This window comes from Rhagoletis pomonella, unplaced genomic scaffold, assembly GCF_013731165.1.
Source record: "Rhagoletis pomonella isolate Grant_MI unplaced genomic scaffold, Rhpom_1.0 Rhpom_scaffold_00001, whole genome shotgun sequence".
NCBI lineage: Eukaryota > Metazoa > Arthropoda > Insecta > Diptera > Tephritidae > Rhagoletis > Rhagoletis pomonella.
In genome coordinates, this window is record NW_023458555.1 from 67,950,743 (window position 1) to 67,971,641 (window position 20,899).

A 20,899-nucleotide genomic window follows, 5' to 3' on the forward strand; every position below is an offset into this window, starting at 1 on the left:
TGCACACGATAACTCGAGTAAAAATTAAGATATCTTAACAAAACTTGGTACGTGTACGTCTATCGGGCGTAGGACGGATGGGCAAAATCGGACAATAACCACGCCTACCTTCCATATAACGGTAATTTTCAGAAATACGAAAACTGCGATATTTTAGTAACTACTCATGATTATTCACTCAAAATTGATATTTATAATAATTTTGAGACGAAAAATAAGAAAATTATAAATTTTTGAAAAATGGGTGTAGCCACGCCCACTTACGGTTACATGTGTATATCTTGGCAACCGCTGCACCGATTTCTTCCAAACTTCTCACATTTGTTGACTTTGGTACAGCATACCAAATGGCCGAAAATTTAAAAAATCGGACAATAACCACGCCCACATTCCATATAAGGGTAATTTAGAAAAATACGAAAGCTTCGATAAATCAGTAAATATTAAAGCTAATTTATTCAAAATTGACGCTTGCAACCATCATTTACCAAGAAATACGTTTATGATAAAATTTTGGAAAATGGGCGTGGCACCGCCCACTTATGATCACATATATGTATCTCGGTAACCGTTCTACCAATTTGTACCAAACTCGGTATGGTTATTGTGCTTGCCACATAAAAGCAAAGCGTTGAAAATTGTTGAAATCGGCCTAAAATTACGGGCGCTTTTCATATAACAATAAATTTCAGAAATGCTTGAAATTTCAATATTTCGAAATTTAAGGACGCTAACTTACTCAATATTGATACACCCCGGCTTACCATCTAGCGGTAGGTTTCGGAAAGGTGAAAAAACATATATTTAATACTTGCGCCGGGTATTTAATGTTCGGCTCCTCCCGAACTTAGACTTTCTTACTTGGTTTTGTAGGGTTTTTTATATTGCGGATTTTTCGGTAAACCGAAAGATCAGGTTTTTAATAAAGTTTATTGAAACAGTTTAAAACCTGAATAAAAAATCGCGATTAATCAAAAACCGATTTTTTGGAAACGGTGCCCATTCCTACTCTAGTTATGACCTACTGGGTGCGGAAGCGGTAGTAAATTCTGCTTTTCAAAAATTATTAGGTTGAAAATTCTTTAAAAAAATTCTTTGCAGTTAAAACTATTTCGGGTCAAAATTCTGTATTTTAAAATTCTGTAAGAACCAAATGATGTAGAATTAAAATTCTGGAAAGTAAAATTCTGGGTTCAAAATATTTCGGGCCAAAATTCTGAATTTTTTACAAGCTTTTATTTAACTTCACTTGTATGTATATATGTCCTGGAAATTCGCAGTCAATGGGTCTGTTCAGGATCTTGAGCATACCAAAAAATTTGCAATTGAAAATCCACGATTATTTGCACAAGATCCTGAACAGTCCTAAAAGTTGAGCCTGAAACTTTAAACCTAGCTCATAACCCGATGACAATGCAGTGAAATGAAATGCCCGCTAGAAGGCTCAGGAGGGAGATATTTGGGAACCCAATATTTATGATCCGATTTGGTTCATACTTAGAAAGCTTGTTTTAAAATACATTGCTACTATTACCTTACTTAATACTGAAATTAAAGCAATCTTATTCTGTTCTTAAAAAAAATAATGGGCAAAAGAAGTTAATATACAATTAAATTTTTAGAAATTCTTTTAAGAAAACAAATATGACTTGAGTCTAGTGTTTTTTTCATCATTCTTTTAGTTGTTCTATATGCTTTTTAGATTTTATATTTTGGGATATTTTTTGGCCATTTTCAATTGTCGTGAGCTTTCGCATAAATCAACTCGCCTTTCAAATCATTGATAAGTTTATACAACCCAGAATTTCATTTCACAACGATGCCAAGCCTCAACATTGTTTTGTATTATAGAGACTGACCAAAATTTTGGTGAATATTTTGGCTGAGAATTGTCTCTAAATATGTATGTATTTGTTTTTTTTTTTTTCAAACCACAAGCAAAAATTGTTTGCATATTCATATTCATATTCAAGAGTGCTAATAAAAATGAATGCAGTGTTCAGAGATTTCATCGCATATAATAATAATAATATAAATTTGAACTGTTTCTGAAATTATTATTAGTTATAATTACATGCATTACGTTAATATAAGCTATATCTGCATATATATGTATGTATACTTGCTTTGCGGAATTCAGAATATTAAAATACGCTTCTTCTTCTTCTTTTTTGGCGCTAACCGCCTAAGCGATTTTGGCCGAGTTCAGCAAAGCACGCCAACTGACGCCAATTGGAAACGCCAAGTGAAGCCAAGTCCTTCTCCACCTGATCTTTCCATCGCAGTGGGGGCCTCCCTCCTCCTCTGCTACCACCAGCGGGTTCCGAGTTGAATACTTTCAGAGCTGGAGCATCGGTGTCCATTCGAACGACATGACCAAGCCAGCGGAGCCACTGTATTTTAATTCGCTGCACTATGTCCATATCGTTGTAAAGCTCATACAGCTCATCGTTCCATCGTCTGCGGTACTCGCCGTCGCCAACGCGTAAAGGACCGTAAATCTTTCGCAAAATCTTTCTCTCAAACAACCCAAGAGCCGCCTCATCGGATGTTGTCATTGTCCATGCTTCTGCGCCATATAGCAGCACGGGTATGATGAGTGACTTATAGAGCGTGGTTTTCGTACGTCGAGAGAGGACTTTACTCCTGAATTGCCTACTCAGTCCAAAGTAGCACTTGTTGGCAAGAGTGATTCTACGTTGGATTTCAATGCTGACATTATTATCGGTGCTAATGCTGGTTCCCTAGTAAACGAAATTCTCTACTTTCTCGAAATTGTAACTGTCAACAGTGACGTGGGTGCCAAGGCGCGAATGTGCTGACTGTTTGTTTGATGACAGGAGATACTTCGTCTTGTCCTCGTTTACCACCAGACCCATGCGCTTTGCTTCCCTATCCAGCTTGGAGAAGGCAGAACAGACTTCGCGGTTTTTGTTACCGATGATGTCGATGTCATAGGCATAAGCCAGCAATTGCACGCTCTTGTAGTAAATTGTTCCTGAGCGGTTCAGTTCTGCAGCTCTTATTATCTTCTCCAACATCAGATTAAAGAAGTCACATGAAAGGGAGTCGCCCTGTCTGCAACCCCGTTTTGTGGCGAACGGCTCGGAGTGGTCTTTTCCAATTCTGACGGAGCTGGGGGTATTGCTCAACGTCATTTTACACAGCCGTATGAGTTTTGAGGGGATGCCAAATTCAGACATAGCGGCGTATAGGCAACTCCTTTTAGTGCTGTAAAAAGCGGCTTTAAAGTCGACAAATAGGTGGTGAGTGTCGATCCTTTTCTCGCGGGTCTTTTCCAAGATTTGGCGTATTGTGAAAACCTGGTCTATGGTGGACTTGCCAGGTCTAAAGCCACACTGATAAGGCCCAATCAGTTCATTGACGGTGGGCTTCAGTCTTTCACACAATACGCTCGATAAGATCTTGTAACCTATGCTTCGAAGGCGGATCCCGCGGTAGTTGGCGCGAATGGCGGGGTCACCTTTCTTGTGGATTGGGCAGAGCACACTTAAATTCCAGTCATCGGGCATGCGTTCATCTGACCATATTCTGCACAAGAGTTGATGCATGCACCTTATCAACTCCTCGCCGCCGTACTTGAATAGCTCAGATGGCAGGCTGTCAGCTCCAGCGGCTTTGTTGTTTTTCAGCCGCGTTATTGCTATACGTACCTCGTCATAGTCAGGCGGTGGAACGTCGACTCCGTCATCATCGACTGCGGGCTCGGGTACTTCTTCTCCACAACTTTCCGTGCTGCTACCATTTAGTAGGGCGGAAAATTGTTCCCTCCATAATTTAAGTACGCTCTGGACATCAGTTACTAGGTCGCCATTATTGTTCTTACAGGAGTGCGCCCCGGTCTTTAAACCTTCCGTAAGTCGCCTAACTCTCTGGTAAAATTTTCGGGTATTCCTCCTGTCGGCCAGCATTTCAAGCTCTTCGCAATCACGTATTTCTACCTCTCTCTTCTTGTTGCGGCAAATACGTCTCGCTTCCCTCTTCAGATCCCTATAGCGGTCCCACATAGCGCGCGTTGCGCCCGATCGCAGCGTGGCCCTGTAGGCGGCATCTTTTTTCTCTGCAGCTTCCTGACACTCCTCATCGTACCAGTTGTTCTTTGGGGCTCGCTGAAATCCGACTACTTCTTCGGCGGCGGTACTTAATGAGCGGGAAATGTGGTTCCACTGCTCGCATATGTCGGTTTGTTGAAGAGTGCTCTCTGAGAGCAGGTGTGAGAGTCGAGTAGCGAAAGCGCTGGCTGTCTGTTGTGATTGCAGCTTTTCGACGTTAAGCTTTCCTTGCATATTTGGGCATATTTTGTTTTATTCTATTCATTTGAGAGCTCATATTAAATAAAATCTTGTTTTTTTTAAATATTTTTTACATTATTTTATTAGTTATCAAATCCAACAGGGCTGCAATGCATAGTTCAGCCGGGCGACTAATTGGTTGAGGCCTACCCTGTAAGTCCATTTCTGTCAACTTTATTATACTATAGTTCACTCTTTGATACGAAAATGCGAAAGGCAAAAATTAGCGGTTTGTTTTGCACAAAAGCGTGAAGAGTGTTGTTGCTTTGGCTTAGAAATTTCATATTCGTTGCGCTTCGTTCGTGCTGTCGCTTTAACTGCCGAAGCGAATTACGAACAGCTCTGTACAGCACCACAGCCCACCTCCTACACAGCTTTTTTGGCTCCAAGTACTAAATTTTATGGATTTTGGAGAAAATGAACAGGCACATTTATTTTATTTCTATAGAAGTTAATATTTCTTCATTTTAAAAATGACAAAGCGAAAGCATTTACAATACCGGCATATTAAATTATGTGCACGATATGTATTTACACTGAAACTTTCAATTTTACCTACATTTTATACCACAAAAGCTGAGCTAAGGCAAGCAGGACTCTTGCCATCGAAAACGGATCCCGTCCGGAGAAACGTCCATTTTTGGCTGAACGTTGATTGGGAGTAATAGATTGGCGAGTCATTAATATCTACACCTTCTTTAATTTCCACTTTATATTGCATATCATTCATTTAATATACATATCAGAGTCTTTCCTTTTTACTCTACAATAAAAATTCAATAAATTTTACAGGAGGTTAGTCTAGAAAAGGAGATATGACACGCATATTTAATGCTAACTTGTCCTAAGTATAATTTAGCTCGCTTCCTGGGTCCTTTTTTAATATCCCTTTTAAAAGTAAGCACTCGAAAAATTTTACACTCACAAAATTATGTAGAATTTCATGGTAAACTGTTTTATGCAATTCAAAAGATGTATAAAAATTTAAAGCAATGTTTGACCACAGATGTATTCAAAAACTGCTCATCAATTAGATTGGCTTTTTATATATCCGCACAAGTGGAAAAATGAATTCAAATTACTTGCGAAAAAATGAAAATCTTTTCTTACAAATTTATTTTCTCGCATTGCTCCTATTTTAAGCTCGTATCATGATTGCAAATATTAATTATTAGTAATTATTTTTTCAGAATTTGCTTATCTGTTTTTACTACTTTTGGCCGCTGTAGTCCCATAGTGCGCCGATGGCAGCACCGCTAACATTAAGTAACAAAAAAAAAAATTTCTCAGTCCTTGGGATGTGATTGTTATTTCCTAGTCTGTTATGCCTTAAAAGTATGGAAACCACCTAATATTCCTCGGAAACTTTGCTGTCGTGACGCTTCCTCTGACATGTGACTTTAACGAGTGAGCTTCTTGGGGAATTCCTCAGACTCGAAGATTTTCTTTATTTGTGGTCCAACGAAGATACCGGCTGTAACTTTCGCCTCAGAGAGCTTAGGGAACAAGTCTTGTAGGTACTTGAACGCTGAAGAATTTTTGTCGAGAGCTTTGACGAATTGCTTTATAAGACCCATGCCATGCGCTGCCATGGTCACAAAAGCAAAGTTATCTTGCGACAATAGCTGTTTTCTATACTTTTGGGACCTAACTGACTAGGAAATAACAATTACAACCCAGGGACAAAAACCTTGTTACATAGTGTAATCGGCTCTCAGTGAATGAGATGACAGCAGTAGTGGTGTGCTAAGTCAATACTTTTAAGTATCCAATACTCTCGATACTCGGTACCGAAGCATTTAGGTTTCGAATAAAAGCACACATAGGCCAAAACGATGGAAAAAACGGTTCAGGGGAGATTCGCCTATCAAAACCCGAATGTAGGAGCCAATAGAGCTTTTAATACTGATTAAAATGAAAGATGTATATATGTCGGTTCGAGGCCATAATGCAGAGAAACTCTTACTTGTTTGAAGCATTTTTGTTCCAGCTGAATCGGACGATATCATTTTTGTAGGCCTGGGGGCAGATTCTCTAACCAGTTAGCCACAATTTTCGAATCGGTATCGGTTTTGTTGACGTATGATAAGAAATATTTTTATGTCAACAAGTGCGATATCGATCCGAAACTTGTAGCTAACTGGTTGCAGGAGGGAGCTGAAAGGCTTCTTCAACCGTCGAAGTTTTTTTCTTGAACCTTGGAGCGACTAAGGTTAAAGCTGATAAAATAATATTTCTCTGTTGCGATAAGTTCAAGTGTGCCGATTTAATATAAATTAATAATGCAAGTTTTTTCTAAACTTAAAATGCATATAATGGCGAAGGTTTAATGTAAAAAATCGGCATCGGGTACCGATAAGGAAGTATTGGGTACCGAAACCTTTTAAGTATTGGGTACCGACAATTCAGCACATCACTAGAGGGCAGTTTTATTTGCCGTTCTCAGTTGTCCACAGGGATAAACTGACAGCTGTCTCTCTCGCATCGCTTCCTTAGCAGTGGCACCGTGTTGCTTCTTTGCAGATTTACTTGGAAAAAGTGTAGCTTTACTGTGAAATAGAAGTATAAGCTTTTGTGCAATATGTTTATTTGTATATGCATATGAAGCATATTTAACTGATGAAAACATAAATTGTTTTTAAATTGGATGTTTACATCAAACCCATAGTAGTGTTATTTTTATTTTGAGTCATTTTGTAGTTTTTATCCAGCTAAATAGCACATAAATGACGTAATTCATGTAGATATATCAATATTACGTTAAATATTTCGTTTAAAATGCCAGATTTCCTGCAAATACATTAGAATTTACCAAAGGAATTTCACTACTAATTGCCTACTTTGCCTACTTTTCTACTACCATTTTTGCACCAAGAGATATCATTCTTCCCCATTCTCCATCCTTCGGAAATGCAACCTTTTGTAAGGGAGAGTCAAACCGCGGCTGTCAATAATTATCTAACCTTGTATTATTGAATCATGGTACAGCACAGTTTTCTCGCTCTTTGCCACAGTATAAGCCTTTTTGAGTACTCCTCGGGGGTAAAATCTGATCACGGTTGATAATGAGAAGGAGCATGAATTTTGTTGATTCAGAGTTGTATACAAAATTTCTGTGGTATGAAAGGGAGCAACAACCGTACTATGGCAGAGTAGCACAAGTCATGACTGTGTAATAGTGCCCGAAACCAATTGCAAAAGTTTAAAAACATTGCAAATTTGTATCTATTATTATAGATACTAGGACAGGATTTGTTATATTACACCGTACATGATAATGAACTGGTTAATGCTGAAAACGCTTGTAACTTGTAGATCACTCAAGCTTGGGTGTGCTTAATGAACTGTCTGGGCGGATGCGCTAAAATATATTCGGAAATTTAGAGTTTGGCTTGATAAATTCACAAAATTAACGTTTTTCATAAAAAATTGAGTCTTACAATGGACCTTTTTATATTTTAAACTTACATTTAAGAAAACTCCATTTAATGCTATAATTACGATTTGAGTTTTCCAGTTTATAAAATATAAGCGTTAATTATGTACTTGACTATTGATATTAGGAGTCTTCATCTAAAGTGATGAATTGCTTAAATTTATCAGTTTATCCGCCTTCTTTCATGAACGCACCTTGGTAAATAATTGCATAAAACTGTTTATTATTTAACTTGTATGGCTAGTTACGTTTCATTCTTACCTCGTCCATTGTGTTCATTTGCCTTTATGTGTTCGTAGCAAAAGCGACTACCTGGCAACCTGTGGGGGTTAAATTTTGCTGGAATTTATACATTTATCCACCAAGGTCGTTTGATAAAGTGATAAACTTTGGTTAAATAGATTTCCATACAAAGTTTGACAGTTCATTTACCAAAATGATAAATTTATCACTTTATCAAGTTTATCAAGAGTTTATCACTTTTAATGAAGACCCCTATTATTCTTCATTAAGCATGAATATCAGCGTACATTAAAGATAAATATTATACTTAACCTACATTTTGTTCATATATAACACATAATTATGTATATTTTATCCTCGAAATGAATTTTTTATAATCATGAGGCGAAATTCCCCACAGTAAGTGTTGCCGTGCGCGCAAAACGAAAACGCTGCACACAACCCAAAAGTACTCCTCGGGGACCAAATGGTGAAAAACTGCGAAAAGGTTTAATACTGTATATACTGTGCTCTTTGCATTTCAGTCAGTTTGTCTCCACCTTCTACAGATTCTGTTAAACAAACTGTGTTAAGACAGAAATGTCAGGTGGAGACCGCAAATTTCCACTGTTAAACCATATCTGTCTTGCCGAATTTCTTACCATCACTGTCTTAACATCAGCTGTCACTTGGTAGTTTGACAACTAAGTTTTCATTTTACCGCGCCATCTACATTGGGTACAGATCGATCTGGTTGGCTTGATGCCATTTGGAAAAGTCATATGTTAAGACAGCAAGTTGCTCACATGAGAAAGTGGGACAAAGTTAAATCAGAAATTTGGCAGATGTTAAGACACATTTAGTAGAAAATGGAGACGTGGGGTTAAAGAGTGAACTCTAGGCCATTGCGCAGGAAATCACCTTTTCGTTTAATATTGAATGATCGTATGTACACTAGGGTGGTCCAAAAATACATGTAAAAAAGTAAAGTCGGATTTTTTATGCTCTCACCCCCTAGGATTGTTCTTTACCGAAAAAAATTATCCTAATTTTTTTATTTTGAAATCAAAAAATATTTAGAGGTAGCTCAAAGCGCCCATAGTTTTCCATGTATTTTATATGGGGGAAAAACCACTTTTCGTAGAAATGGCAAAAGTTAAAAATCAATATTTTTCTACCAGAAAACTCTGCTTATCTGCAGAAGATTCCCAGCAATAATACCCAATTGTTTATTTAACCATTGCAACTATAATTTATAGGTCCGCCAAAAACCCGCAAAAACACCGAAAAATGCAATGGGACGAACAATAAAAAATCGTTAGTATTAAAAAATGGTTAAATAAACAAATGGGTGTTATTATTGAAAGTCTCCTGAAGAGAACCAGAGTTCCGATCGAAAAATATTGACTTTCAAGAATTCTATACCATTTCTACGAAAAAATGTATTTTTCCCATTTAAAAATACATGGAAACCTTTGAGCGCTTTAAGCGACCTCTATATATTTTTGATTTCAAAATTAAAAAATAGGGGTATGCTTTTTTCGATATAGAACAATCCTAGGGGGTGAGAGCATTACAATTCCGACTTTACTGTTTTTGGACCACCCTAATGTACATAGAGTCCAAATATGCGGGAAGATTCTACTATAAATTTTTGACAGTATTTTAGTAAATTAACGATACGTAGTTACTTACATGTGTATATTACATTTTGTTATTTGTACTTACCGGAAGTTTGAGAACCATTTAACCAATTGTGCTGTGTTATTCTTATTGAATTTAATGTCCGGAAAGTACATTTTCAGTACCGCTGAGCTAGGATACCTCACCCAGAAGAACATCAGTTTGGCTTTGCGCAGGTGCATTGGCGTTAATGTTGACGAGTGCAGTGGAGTCAAGGAGTCGCTATTTTTGCTGAATTTACGTGTGAAAACATTCACAAAAGTTTTTTTGGAATGCAAAGCAAAAAATTAAGAAAATTATTTTAAAAACAGAATTTTTAATGAATATAGAGAGCTGTAGTAAAGATATTAAATTTTAAATGTACTATTTATTGATTACAGTAACGAGAAGTTCGTGAGATTCCAAAAATTACTGAAATAACTAAGTATAACCTAACGTGTCGGTTTTCCTTATTTGCATTCTATGTTATTCTGCTTTTTTGTTGCACTTTGTTCACAGGGTTTGGTGGAAATGGCTTTGGCGTTGATGGTTGCTTCGTTTAGTTGCTGGGAAATGGTTCTGCAAGACGACGTGGCGTATGAGTTGCAATAGAATGTACCTACGTTAAGTTTAGCAAGTACTTAAGAATAATTAGGGTTGGTGCAATCAGGTTGCTTTAGACTTTGGTTTTGATTACATTTTCCGTTTTAAGTGAATTTATTTTATTGTGCTGTAATGTTGCATTGTTACATGCAAATAGAGTCACTTGATTGGTTTCGTTTTGTTGACTTGATTTAGCCTTTCTTATGTATTAAGAGGAAATTAGCAGCGAAGCTTAAGAAACATTAACGTGCAGTGCGGAGACTAAGTGGGTTAAGTTGCAGGGCAGATATTTGATCATAGAGTGTAGACGATATACAGTGGTCGAATAAATGACAGCCGCACTTCATATTGACAAATTTTCACAATTATTATTTTTTTGTTATTTACTGTTAGTTATTTTTTTATAAAAATATATATTTAAAAAAATTTAACAAACTTTCGTAAAATAATAACTAAAATTAACGGCCTCATTATCTATCTCGAACTCGTTTGAATCGTTCGTGCGCAGTGCACAGACTTCGAAAAAATTAATTTTGGTAGATTTTACATACAAAAAATGGTAGAAGTTGGTAGATATTTTAAAGGAAACAATATTAGATAACTTTTGCTCATATAGGATAAAATATGGCGAATTCAGAAAAGATGATGTTACCAGAGCTGCTGGATTTCCGACTCGGTAGTTCTTAATGCCAAAATTATGTATTTGTTGTAATTCTTACTGGGACTGTGCATAAAATTTGTAAGTGAAAATTTTGTGTTTGTACTCCTGCTATCACCTTATATGAATTCGCCTTAGGATAAATTGTATTTTTATATAAAATAACAAAAATTGCTGTATTTCCTTGAGCTATGATCGAGATCCGGATAAACAAAATGGCCGCAAATGCAACAACAACGATATAATTCTGATAGAAATCTGGTTCAATTTATGATCCGCTGCGTTTGCTGCAGGGTTTGGTAGCATTGACAAATGAATGTATACACAAATAGATATTCTGCCATTTCTCTTAACTTGATTCAAATAAATCGCCTTTATGTTTAATGTTTATTTAAGTGAATATTATTTCGTTGGAATGTACTTTTCCGCATTTAGTGAGTTCATTTTTATAATTTCGTCTTCCTCTTGCTAACAGTATAAAATTAGTGCTGCAAGCCCCAATAAGAATGATCGTTTCCGTGAGAAATGATCGCGATACTGAGCTGGATATCCCAAGGAAACACAACCAATGTATTTCAAGTGAATAAAATATTCAATAAAAAACCTATACATAAGATTGGGTCCGAATCACGGCATCCATTACCTAATTAAGTAAAATGAGCGCTGTTTTTTCCCGTATTCAATTTGATTTGAAAAAGCGAACTCACTTCCGAATGCTAAAAAATTAAAAATTAAATCCCTTTCCTTTCTTTCCGGAAATATTAGTAGCTTTTTAGCCTTTGTTGGTAAATGTGGTAGAAAATATAATATAGCGAAATTATTGGTAGATCTACCAATAAAGTGTTAAAGTCCGTGCACTGTTCGTGCGGCCTATTGTTCTCGATAAATAATAAGGCTGTAAATAACAAAAAAATAAAATAAATTGTGAAAACTTGACAATATGTAGTGCGGCAATAAATTTTTCGACCACTGTGTATATACATTAGAGTGGTTAAAACAAAATATTTTTTTGAAATCCGTAAACGCTTGAGGTAGCAATACGACATTAGAAACCCCCTGATAGTGAGTTTTAGCCCATGATAATGCTCAAAACGTTCAGTATCAACGTTTTCATTTTGGCAGTCTCTTTTCGAAAGCATATTTACGGGTACTAGGCCCATTCTAACTATCCAAGGCAGCTATGTAATTAAGGGAATATTCTCCAATAATACCTTAGTAATTACATGTAAAACACAATTTTTAGCTATATTTTAACATGTCATGAAATTCTAAAAATTTAAACACCAGCGTTTTTATAAAAAAACTGACTAGCGCGACCTCCAAAAAAACTTTGTTTTCAAAATAAAGAAATGCGTGTTTCTTTGTTTTATCACAAATAACAATATTTTGATGTAGCGTTTATGAATTTCCAAAAAGAATGTGTTTTTGAACTAAATATTCTAATATACAGCGACTCAAACAAAAGACCACGTGTTGATTTTCTTCAAATATTCGTAATTTTTTTCGAGCTAATTTTTGTGTGTTATTGTTATATAAAAATATCGTCCAAGCTTTAACCAAAACCGTATAAATCACAGTTTCAAACTTTATAAAAAATTAAGGAAAATTCAACAAATTTTCATCAAAGTTTCAACATCTTATTCCGAATTTTTAGAAATTATTTAGTATGCAGTTTTATAGCCCATACAATTTTAGTCTAATGAAGTGCAAGATTCAAATGGCTAAGAGTCGCGTTGATTTTTGAGATTTTTGACACTCTTTTATATAGGTATGCATTTCTTATGAAATAAAACGCGGGAGACCGTCAGCAACAAAATTTAAAAATATCAACGCAAGTTTTTGTAAATTGCGCTTGTTAAAAACCCGAAAAAGTAGCCTCCAAAAAAATTCTCAAAAATGAATTTTTTAGACGTTTGAAACTTGCACGTCATTAGATTAAAATTGTATGGGCTATAAAACTGCATATCCAAAAAATTTCTACAAATTTAGAATAAATATTTGAAATTTTGACGAAAATTTGTTGAGTGTTTCTAAGTTTTGCATAAAGTTTGAAACTGTGATTTACACGGTTTTGGTTAAATCTTGGACGATATTTTTATATAAAAATAACAACAAAAATAATAGCTGGAAAAATATTACGAATATTTAAAAAAACAACACGTTGTCATTTGTTTGAGTCACTGTACATATACATGCTTAGGATTCTTCTAATATCGGTCACCCCTCGGAAGGCAATGGCAAACCTCCGAGAGAATTTATGCCATGAAAAAGCTTCGTATAAAATCCATTAGCCGTTCGGAGGCGGCGTAAAACTGTAGGTCCCTCGATTTGTGTAACATCATCAAGATGCATACCAATTTTGGAGGATAAGCTTGGCCAAACTCTTAGCAAAAGTGTAAGCGCCAAAAATAATATTATTAGTATTATATGGTCAGACAGTTAACTAAATATCATTCTTGATAATTTCATAATTTCGTTAATTATTTGCAAAGTTATTTTAATAAAATATGTTTAGTACTTACATCATTTGCTGCTTCAGGAATGATATTGTTGGCTGCATTCCATCAAATTGCATGTCCGCTGAATTGCAATCTGAATTACGGTCCTGAGCATCCATAGCCGCGCGCAGATGGGCACTGTAGTCAGGTGAGCCGCCATGATGGGCAGCGGCCAACAGTGCAGGATGAAGCATTGATGGCGGATGAGGAAGCGGTGGTGATTCACGTGAGTCCATCAGACCGCCAAGGCCGGGTGGGCTTGATGACATCTTCATGTGATGCATTTGGGCAGCGGTTGGCGTACTATGGGCACCACTATGTGGACCGTGCGGGGGTGGTGGCGCATGTGGCGGGTGAGGATTGAAGAATGGACTGTAAGGTGAGAATACTTGCGACTCGTGTAACGAAGGATTGGGTATGGCCACGGAGGTGGGCAGTGACACGGGCAACATGGGTGGTGGTGGTGGCGGCGGATGATAGGTGGCCGCTTGGGCACATGGTGATGGGCTTTGTGCGGGCGTCGTTTTTACATTGCCCGCAATATTCGCGGTGACCGGAGTAGCACTGGTGCTATTGTTTCCTGCGTTTGTTGGATTACAACCCGACGGGGTAAGATTGGGCTGTGGCTGTTGCTGGTTGGGGTGGAGGCCTATTTGACTGAATTTTCCAGCGCCGTCCAACATGGTGTTTGATGCCACGGGATTCGGAGGCACTATACCATCCTGAGCCAATATGCGGCTGACGGTGCGCGGCGTTATGCGCGTATCGGTCACCTTATGACGCTTCTTCTTCGGTGTCACAACTAAGCTAAGGGCTTCGTTCTGCTCTAATTGTTGTTGTTGCTGCTGCTGTTGTTGTTGTTGGGCTTCACGCGACTCTGGAATGCAGAAGGGGTTCATTTGGTTGGGGCCGCCGGCGGCCATGGAATTATAGAGTGCGGCAGCCGCGACCGGATTCATTCCTTGCGGTGTCTTCGGTGCCTGAAATATTGCTGCCGCTGTGGGTGAAGGACGTATATGAGGAGGTGGTATATTAATTGTACTTAAACTGTTAGTATTGTTTGTGTTTGAATTGGAGTTCATTTTAATACTCGGATTTAGAGGGTTTTGGGCAGAGCTGTCGTTCGTGATCTGCTGATTATGATTTTGCTGATTAGCAGCGGCAGACATTGCAGCTGCGGCAGCAGCATGATGCATTTGCAGGCCCATAGCCGCAGCTGCGGCTGCAGCCGGCGAGGGAAACGACAGCTGATTGCCATTAAGACGCGGGGCGGCGATGAGGCTTTGGCAATTTTGCGCATTCAACGCGGACATTTGGGCTATTTGCTGCGCGTGCTGGGTATTTGACTGACCACTTGAGGTCGCCAAAGCGCTTGATTGATTATTTGTATGCGAGTGTTGAGGCACATTTACTCCGCCAACAGATACAGCGGGTCCTGGGCCGACATGCATTTGCGCACCATTATTTACAGTGGACTGCAGGTGACCCAGGTGGTTAGTGGATATGTTATTATTATGACCGTTATTTAGTTGTTTAGTTGAGGAGACATTATTAACTAGAAGAAGAGAACCATTATTACCTGTTTGAACTGCTGCAGAGTTGGCGATAGAGTTTCCACTCACGACGGATTGTCCCGATGCTGAATTGGCGCTGCTTGGATTACTGTTATTGATGGGATTTGATTGCGATCGATCCGCAACTTTCGTACGCGGTGACTTACGGTCGAGTATCTGGGAGGCCATGAGCAAATCTTTGTTGAGTTGTTCGGCGGCTGCTGCCACAGAATCCGATTGTTTGCTGAATAGGCGGCGTTGATGTACGAATCTTGTGACAATTGTATCCACCAATGCCGAAAGTGAAGTAGTAATTTCCGACTTCAGTACATCGGCAAGTCCTTCAAGATCTGAACCGGACATTCGCATAATCGAATTGGAGCTCGATCGCAGCATGTTAAATTTTTCTGACAGCTCGGACTTAAGAGAAGAATGATTACTATGGCGCTGATTAAGCCGGTTATGATGCAGGTGTGGTCGGGTTGGTTGGTTTAGAGCGACAGTTGGCACAGTTTGTTCCAGATGCTGTTGTTGTTGCTGCTGCTGCATTTGTTGTAGTTGCTGTTGCCGCTGCAGCTGCTGTGCTGCTTGTTGTTGAGCAGCTTGTTGTACCTGTTGTTGTTGCTGTTGCTTCTCATCCTTCCGGCGCTGTTGTTGTTCCTGTTCAAAACGACGCTGTTGTTCCTGCGCCTCTTGTTGCTGCTGATGATGCTGTTGCTGCAGTTGCTGTTGTTGCTGCTGCTGCCGCTCCTGATGTTCAGCGGCTTCCTTTGCCATACGAGCTTCTTGTTCGAAAAAGAACTGCTGACCCAGGTACATAGCGGCAGCGTTACTGATGGCAGGGTGCGACAAATGGCTGCCACCCGCCTCGCCCTGCAACTGTGGCATGTGCTGTAATAGTGGTAGCGGGCCATTGAATGATTGCTGCATTTGCGGATGGTTCACAAGTGATCGCGATGACATCATTTTGGTCATCATTTGTGATAGCATGTTAGGGGCATTCTCGAGAGACATAGAACTTTGCGAGGTCAAATGTTTCTGGGCCTTTATGGGAAAAGTTGGCGAGGTAGAACTTGGACGTTCGCTATCAGGTTGCACTTTGTCATTTAAACCAGATTCACCTGTTAAGGAGGGCGATGGAGAAAGCTCAACACCGTTGTCGTCTTGCTCCATACTATCACTAGCAGTATCGTCAATGTCCTGACATTCGGATTCTTGCTCCATTCTCGAGCACAATTGCACATACTTCTGCTGCATTTCTGCCAGCTGTTCCTGCATGGAGCGCAACTGCGATTTTAGCGCATTCTTTTCAACGCGTTTCTGCTGAATCTGAGGCGACTCCATTTCAGTAGATGCTTCATCGTCCAACATCATGCTTTGCAGATTCAATCCGAAGTTCAAACCCGCAGCTGCAGCGACGTATCTTTCCATTGCGTGCTGTTGTGGTTGATATAGTTTCCTCTTCTTACAGCCATTCACTTGCAAGTGCGACTGATGCGACGACGGACTGGAACGCATTGTGGTGACGATATTTTCCACGCGAGCCCTTTTCATATCCATACCTGTTTTTTTGGACATGGTGGCAGCAACATCTTTCTCAAGTTCTTCCTCCAGCTCATCCTTGCTGTTCTCTAACAGCATCATTTCAGACTGGCTGGGCGATGCCAAGGACTCCAAATCAGATCGAGAATTTAAACCTATCAATTCTACGTCTTCGAGAATTTCTTCTGCCTCTTTCTTAGTCACGCTTACCTGTAAGGCTGAATGCTGTTGTTCATCTTGATCATCCGTATTCTGTTGATCCATATTGTCACCTTCTGACTGCTGATCTTCATCCAGCTGCGAATCAGCATTTTCAGAATCAGATGATTTTCTGCGATCGGCTGACGTACGGTGAGAGTTGTTTTGTATTTGATTTGGCTCGCATTTAATCTTGATGTCAGACATGGTGTCCTCCAGCAAATTTATCGTGTTCTTTGAATCTTTGTCAGCGACGTTATTGTTATTAGCAGCAGATAAATTGTTGTTGTTATGTTTAAGCGTATTATGGCCTTCTGCAAGCTGTTGTTGTTGTTGTTGGCCCATCACTGAGCGCAGCTCTTGGTCCAGTTGCATTAACTCTTTCTTTCCTTGCAGTATGTTCCTTAACATGTGGTGAGCTAATTCGTTCTGATGCTGCTGTTGTTGCTGATGAATGCTGGGCGATGTCCTTTCTAAAGCTGCTGCAGCATCCCCTACTGCCGATGGTGAACTAACGGAGGGCGCACGAGGTGGAGAATTTACATCAACGGCGCGCGAATTCACTTCTTCCCGATCACTGCAGTTGCTTCTGCGTCGATTTTTAGGCGATTGTGAAGCAGACGCGGCATGAGATGGTTGCTGGCTATCAGCATTGGCATTGTCGTTATTTGAAGCAGATGTATTGGCATCACTTAAACTATTCAAACTGTTTATTGTATTATTATTGAGCAATTTATTTGTAGCATTAAGACCTAAACTGTTTACTAGCCCTGCTGCGCTTAGAAGTTCAGCGCTTGAGGCCGATTCCATAGCTGCGGCTAACATGGCATTGTCAAGAGTAGCGGGCAATCCGCTGGTAGCATCTTGTGCTTGCTTCATTTGTCGACCAAATAATTCATTCAACATTTTTGCGGAACCGAAACCGTTTGCTGAGAAGAGGCTGCCAAGAGCCGCTGTAAAGTTACCAGACAGCAGGGATGCTGTTGGCGACGAAGAAGCGGATACAGGGACGTCAGAATTGTTATGTGGAATGTTATTAACGTTAACGCCGTTAATAGCGCTATTGGTCGACGAAGTGGTCTGATTTAATAAGGCTCCATACAGAGATCCTCCAGTAGCACCCGCGACAGCCGCAGCAGCACTACTCATGAAGGCAGACGCTGTAGGCGGCACAAGCGGGGAAGACGGCGTTGGCGAAAGCGATAACGGCAACGACGTTGAGCTTGTATTTTCCTGAAAACGTGAAACGTTGTTCAGTTGCGGTGCACTAAACGGAAGTACCGACGCGAATAGTTTCGGTTCTACACTTATAGCACTATTACCATTCACAAAATTTTTCTTACTATTCAAATTAATTGAATTACTGTTCTTATTCACGAGAAATTCACTTGACGTTAAGGATACGTTCTTTTTATTCAATTTAGACGACGACGATGAAATTACTACTGCTGTTGATTTCGAACGCGCTGGAAAACTAGCGGTGCACGTTGCTGTCTTATTGACGGCACCACACGGACTACTTTGGTTGACTTGCTCAGTGGCATGCACGACTTGCTGTTTTCCACCACTGTTGTTACCGACATCGCCGTGACTGCGACTTCGACTTCCACTGCGGTTACGACTACGAACGCGATTCTGTTTCAGACTATTAGTTGCGCCTTCGCTGTTGCTTACGACGCCTTCAAGTACGACAACAACGTCGCTATCGTCGTCGTCGTTGTCGTTGTCGTTGTCACCACCGCTGCCGATGCGCTCGCTTTCGGGTGTTTCCTCGAGAGCCGGACCAATGCTGTTATTGCTGCAGATGTTGTTGTTTTTATTACAACCGCCGTTGACGTTACTAGTGTTGCCTATATTTTGGTTTAAGTTTGTCTTTCCGCTTTTAACCGGCTGAATCGGCGTTGGTGGTGGCGGTTCTTGTTTCACCACAGAGTCGGTATCTAATTTCAACAGCGGTGATGAAGGCGAGGATGACGCCAGCGTTGACTTTGGCAATGTTGCTGTGGCCGCCTTTAATAGTAACTTATCATCGCTGTACAATCCAAAACACTCTGTGTCCCCTTCTGATGACATCATAAGATGCCAACAGCCTCAGCAAGTATTTATTCTCTCCCGTCTCAAGCCTAGCGCTCTCTCCTTTACTTCTACTCGCTCTTTTTACCTTTTATTTTACCTAACAAACTCTATATCCGACGCTGCTGTATACCTCTACCAGCAACAATGGGGACTGGTTGCTGCCTTTTTATCCGTTAAGTCGTCAAGTAATGCTTCAGCGCTTCTGCTCCTGCTGAGCAGCTGTGGTTGCTGCTACAACCTTCGGAGTGCGCACAATGGTCGCACAATCAGCGTTCACATATGCAAACAACTACGCTGGCAGTGTTGTGTGTGTGTATGTACGTGGATCGTCTATTGGCTCACCAAGTTTTTGCCTTTTCTTTCACACAGAAGTTTTCTCGCTTGTTTTTGTTGTAGAATTTACTTTATTACTTATGCGAACTGTTAATAGACAATCACTAACACCAATATACCATTCTCTCACACGCGAAGGTATTCAGCTCTACGACGGCCTCTGTCGCTGCTTAGAAATCACTCGCTCTTGGTTTTGTTTCGTCGTATTGCCTTGGATTGGGGCTTCTGTTATTCACCGCAGCACTTCTCCTTAGAATCGTCGATATTCGTTGTTCGATGCCTTTTATTGCAATTGCATTGTCTTTGCAGTTGCTGCTTCCTTGCGTTTTAGTTGGATTGGTGCTGCCTCGGATGCACACTAACACATATGTATTTATTTAGATATCAGAAGAGTCCAAGTTGGGATATTATTGTATAGTTTCGTCTTTACGTATATGCCGGCATAACTTTTGTTATTGTTCGCCACTTTTATTGCCTTTTGTGTCTTATTTGAGTTCTTCAATATCCACCGCCGTGGGGAGCGAGTAGTTATTTAGATGTAGCTTCTTTTATATGTATAACTACATATATGTATTGCATATAATTTCTGCAAGCCGATATCCTCTTCTTAAACGTGTTTAATCAATGGGCGGTTTATTTACTTTTCAGTTGTGGTCGGGTGTCTCCTTTTGGTACAAACAACTTCCTAGCAATTATGTAGTTTGTTATTTTCCCATTCCTAAGCTAGATATTCTTATCAATGATTTCAATATTTATTGTAAAAATGTGTTGCTGGTTTTTGTCCGCGTCCGACTGGCTTTCCCTCTTTTATTCGACTTATTCTTTTGACTTTTCTCGCGGTTTTCCAATTGCCACAGTATGGGCTCCTTGGATTGGTTTGCTTACTTGTTGAAGTAGTCTTAACTTCGTCCTCCCTCTTTCAAAGGCCGGTAGAAAGATTCAAATCTCGCCAAAATTTAAAATTTTGTTTTCAACTTTGACGCTGGTTTTAACTACGATTAAATCGCTTTCTAATTTTGGTTCTTTACGTCTTCTACGTTTTTTTCTCTTTCTAATGTTGAATTTTGTTTTGATTTTACTTTCCACCACCACACACATGCGAATGTCTTTTGCATTTAATTTCTACAACATTTTGGCTTGATACTTTTGTTATTACTTAATTCTTCAGTTCAATAATTTCATAATTTGAGTTAGTTTTTGAGATAATTTAATTTTAATTAAATAAATTTCATCAAATATACTCGTAGTATTTAATAATAGTTTTGGCTGAATAAATTTTGTTTTTGGTCGTTTAATTTGGAATCCTCTATCCTCCCGAACAATCGAAGTCTCTCTGCAAATAAAACAGAATTGGGAAGAATATTATTAAAAAGAAAAATACTAGAGCAAAGCGATAAGCTGAGTAGGTACCCAGCGAAAACTTTTCGTTTTTTGGTAAGCGCTTACTTTTTGTTTTGAAGGAGTAAAGGCGCTGGCCCAATGCTGGCTTGCTTTGCATGCCTTACTTACTTCAATTTGCTTTGATTTACTTCAAATACTCGTTTGGCCAAATAGCGGCTTGGAACTCTGTCAAAGCTACCAGCTGTTCAGTTAAAAAATCAAGGTCTGTTCCCTTACACACAAAATGTCAGAAAATTAAAAAAAAGAAATGCAAAACAACTCTTCGGATTTATTTTTAAATTAATGCGATTTAATTTTTGGATTTCAAAGGAATGACAACAATTATACATATATAAATATATGTACATTTATTAAAAACAAAAATAAAACGGGTTTTCCTGAGACGACTGATCACTAGTTTAACA

At 39.2% G+C, this 20,899-nt stretch overlaps 1 protein-coding gene across 15 annotated transcripts in view; it reads right to left on the bottom strand.

The window, feature by feature from the left end:
* Positions 1 to 9,671: 9,671 nt before the first annotated feature.
* Positions 9,672 to 20,899, bottom strand: part of LOC118747291 (homeobox protein prospero-like) — a 619,759-nt gene continuing 608,531 nt past the window's right edge. For 12 of the 15 annotated variants that reach the window (XM_036481305.1, XM_036481323.1, XM_036481314.1 and 9 more), the window contains 2 exons: positions 13,417 to 20,427; positions 9,672 to 9,885 (listed from right to left, as the gene is read on the bottom strand). In XM_036481305.1, the coding sequence (XP_036337198.1) occupies positions 9,696 to 9,885; positions 13,417 to 18,761 (5,535 nt within the window). In that variant the 5' untranslated portion in view covers positions 18,762 to 20,427 and the 3' untranslated portion in view covers positions 9,672 to 9,695. Of the gene's footprint in view, positions 9,886 to 10,001; positions 10,213 to 13,416; positions 20,428 to 20,899 lie in introns of those variants that run through there. The other 3 variants (XM_036481418.1, XM_036481401.1, XM_036481409.1) reach the window with 3 other exon arrangements.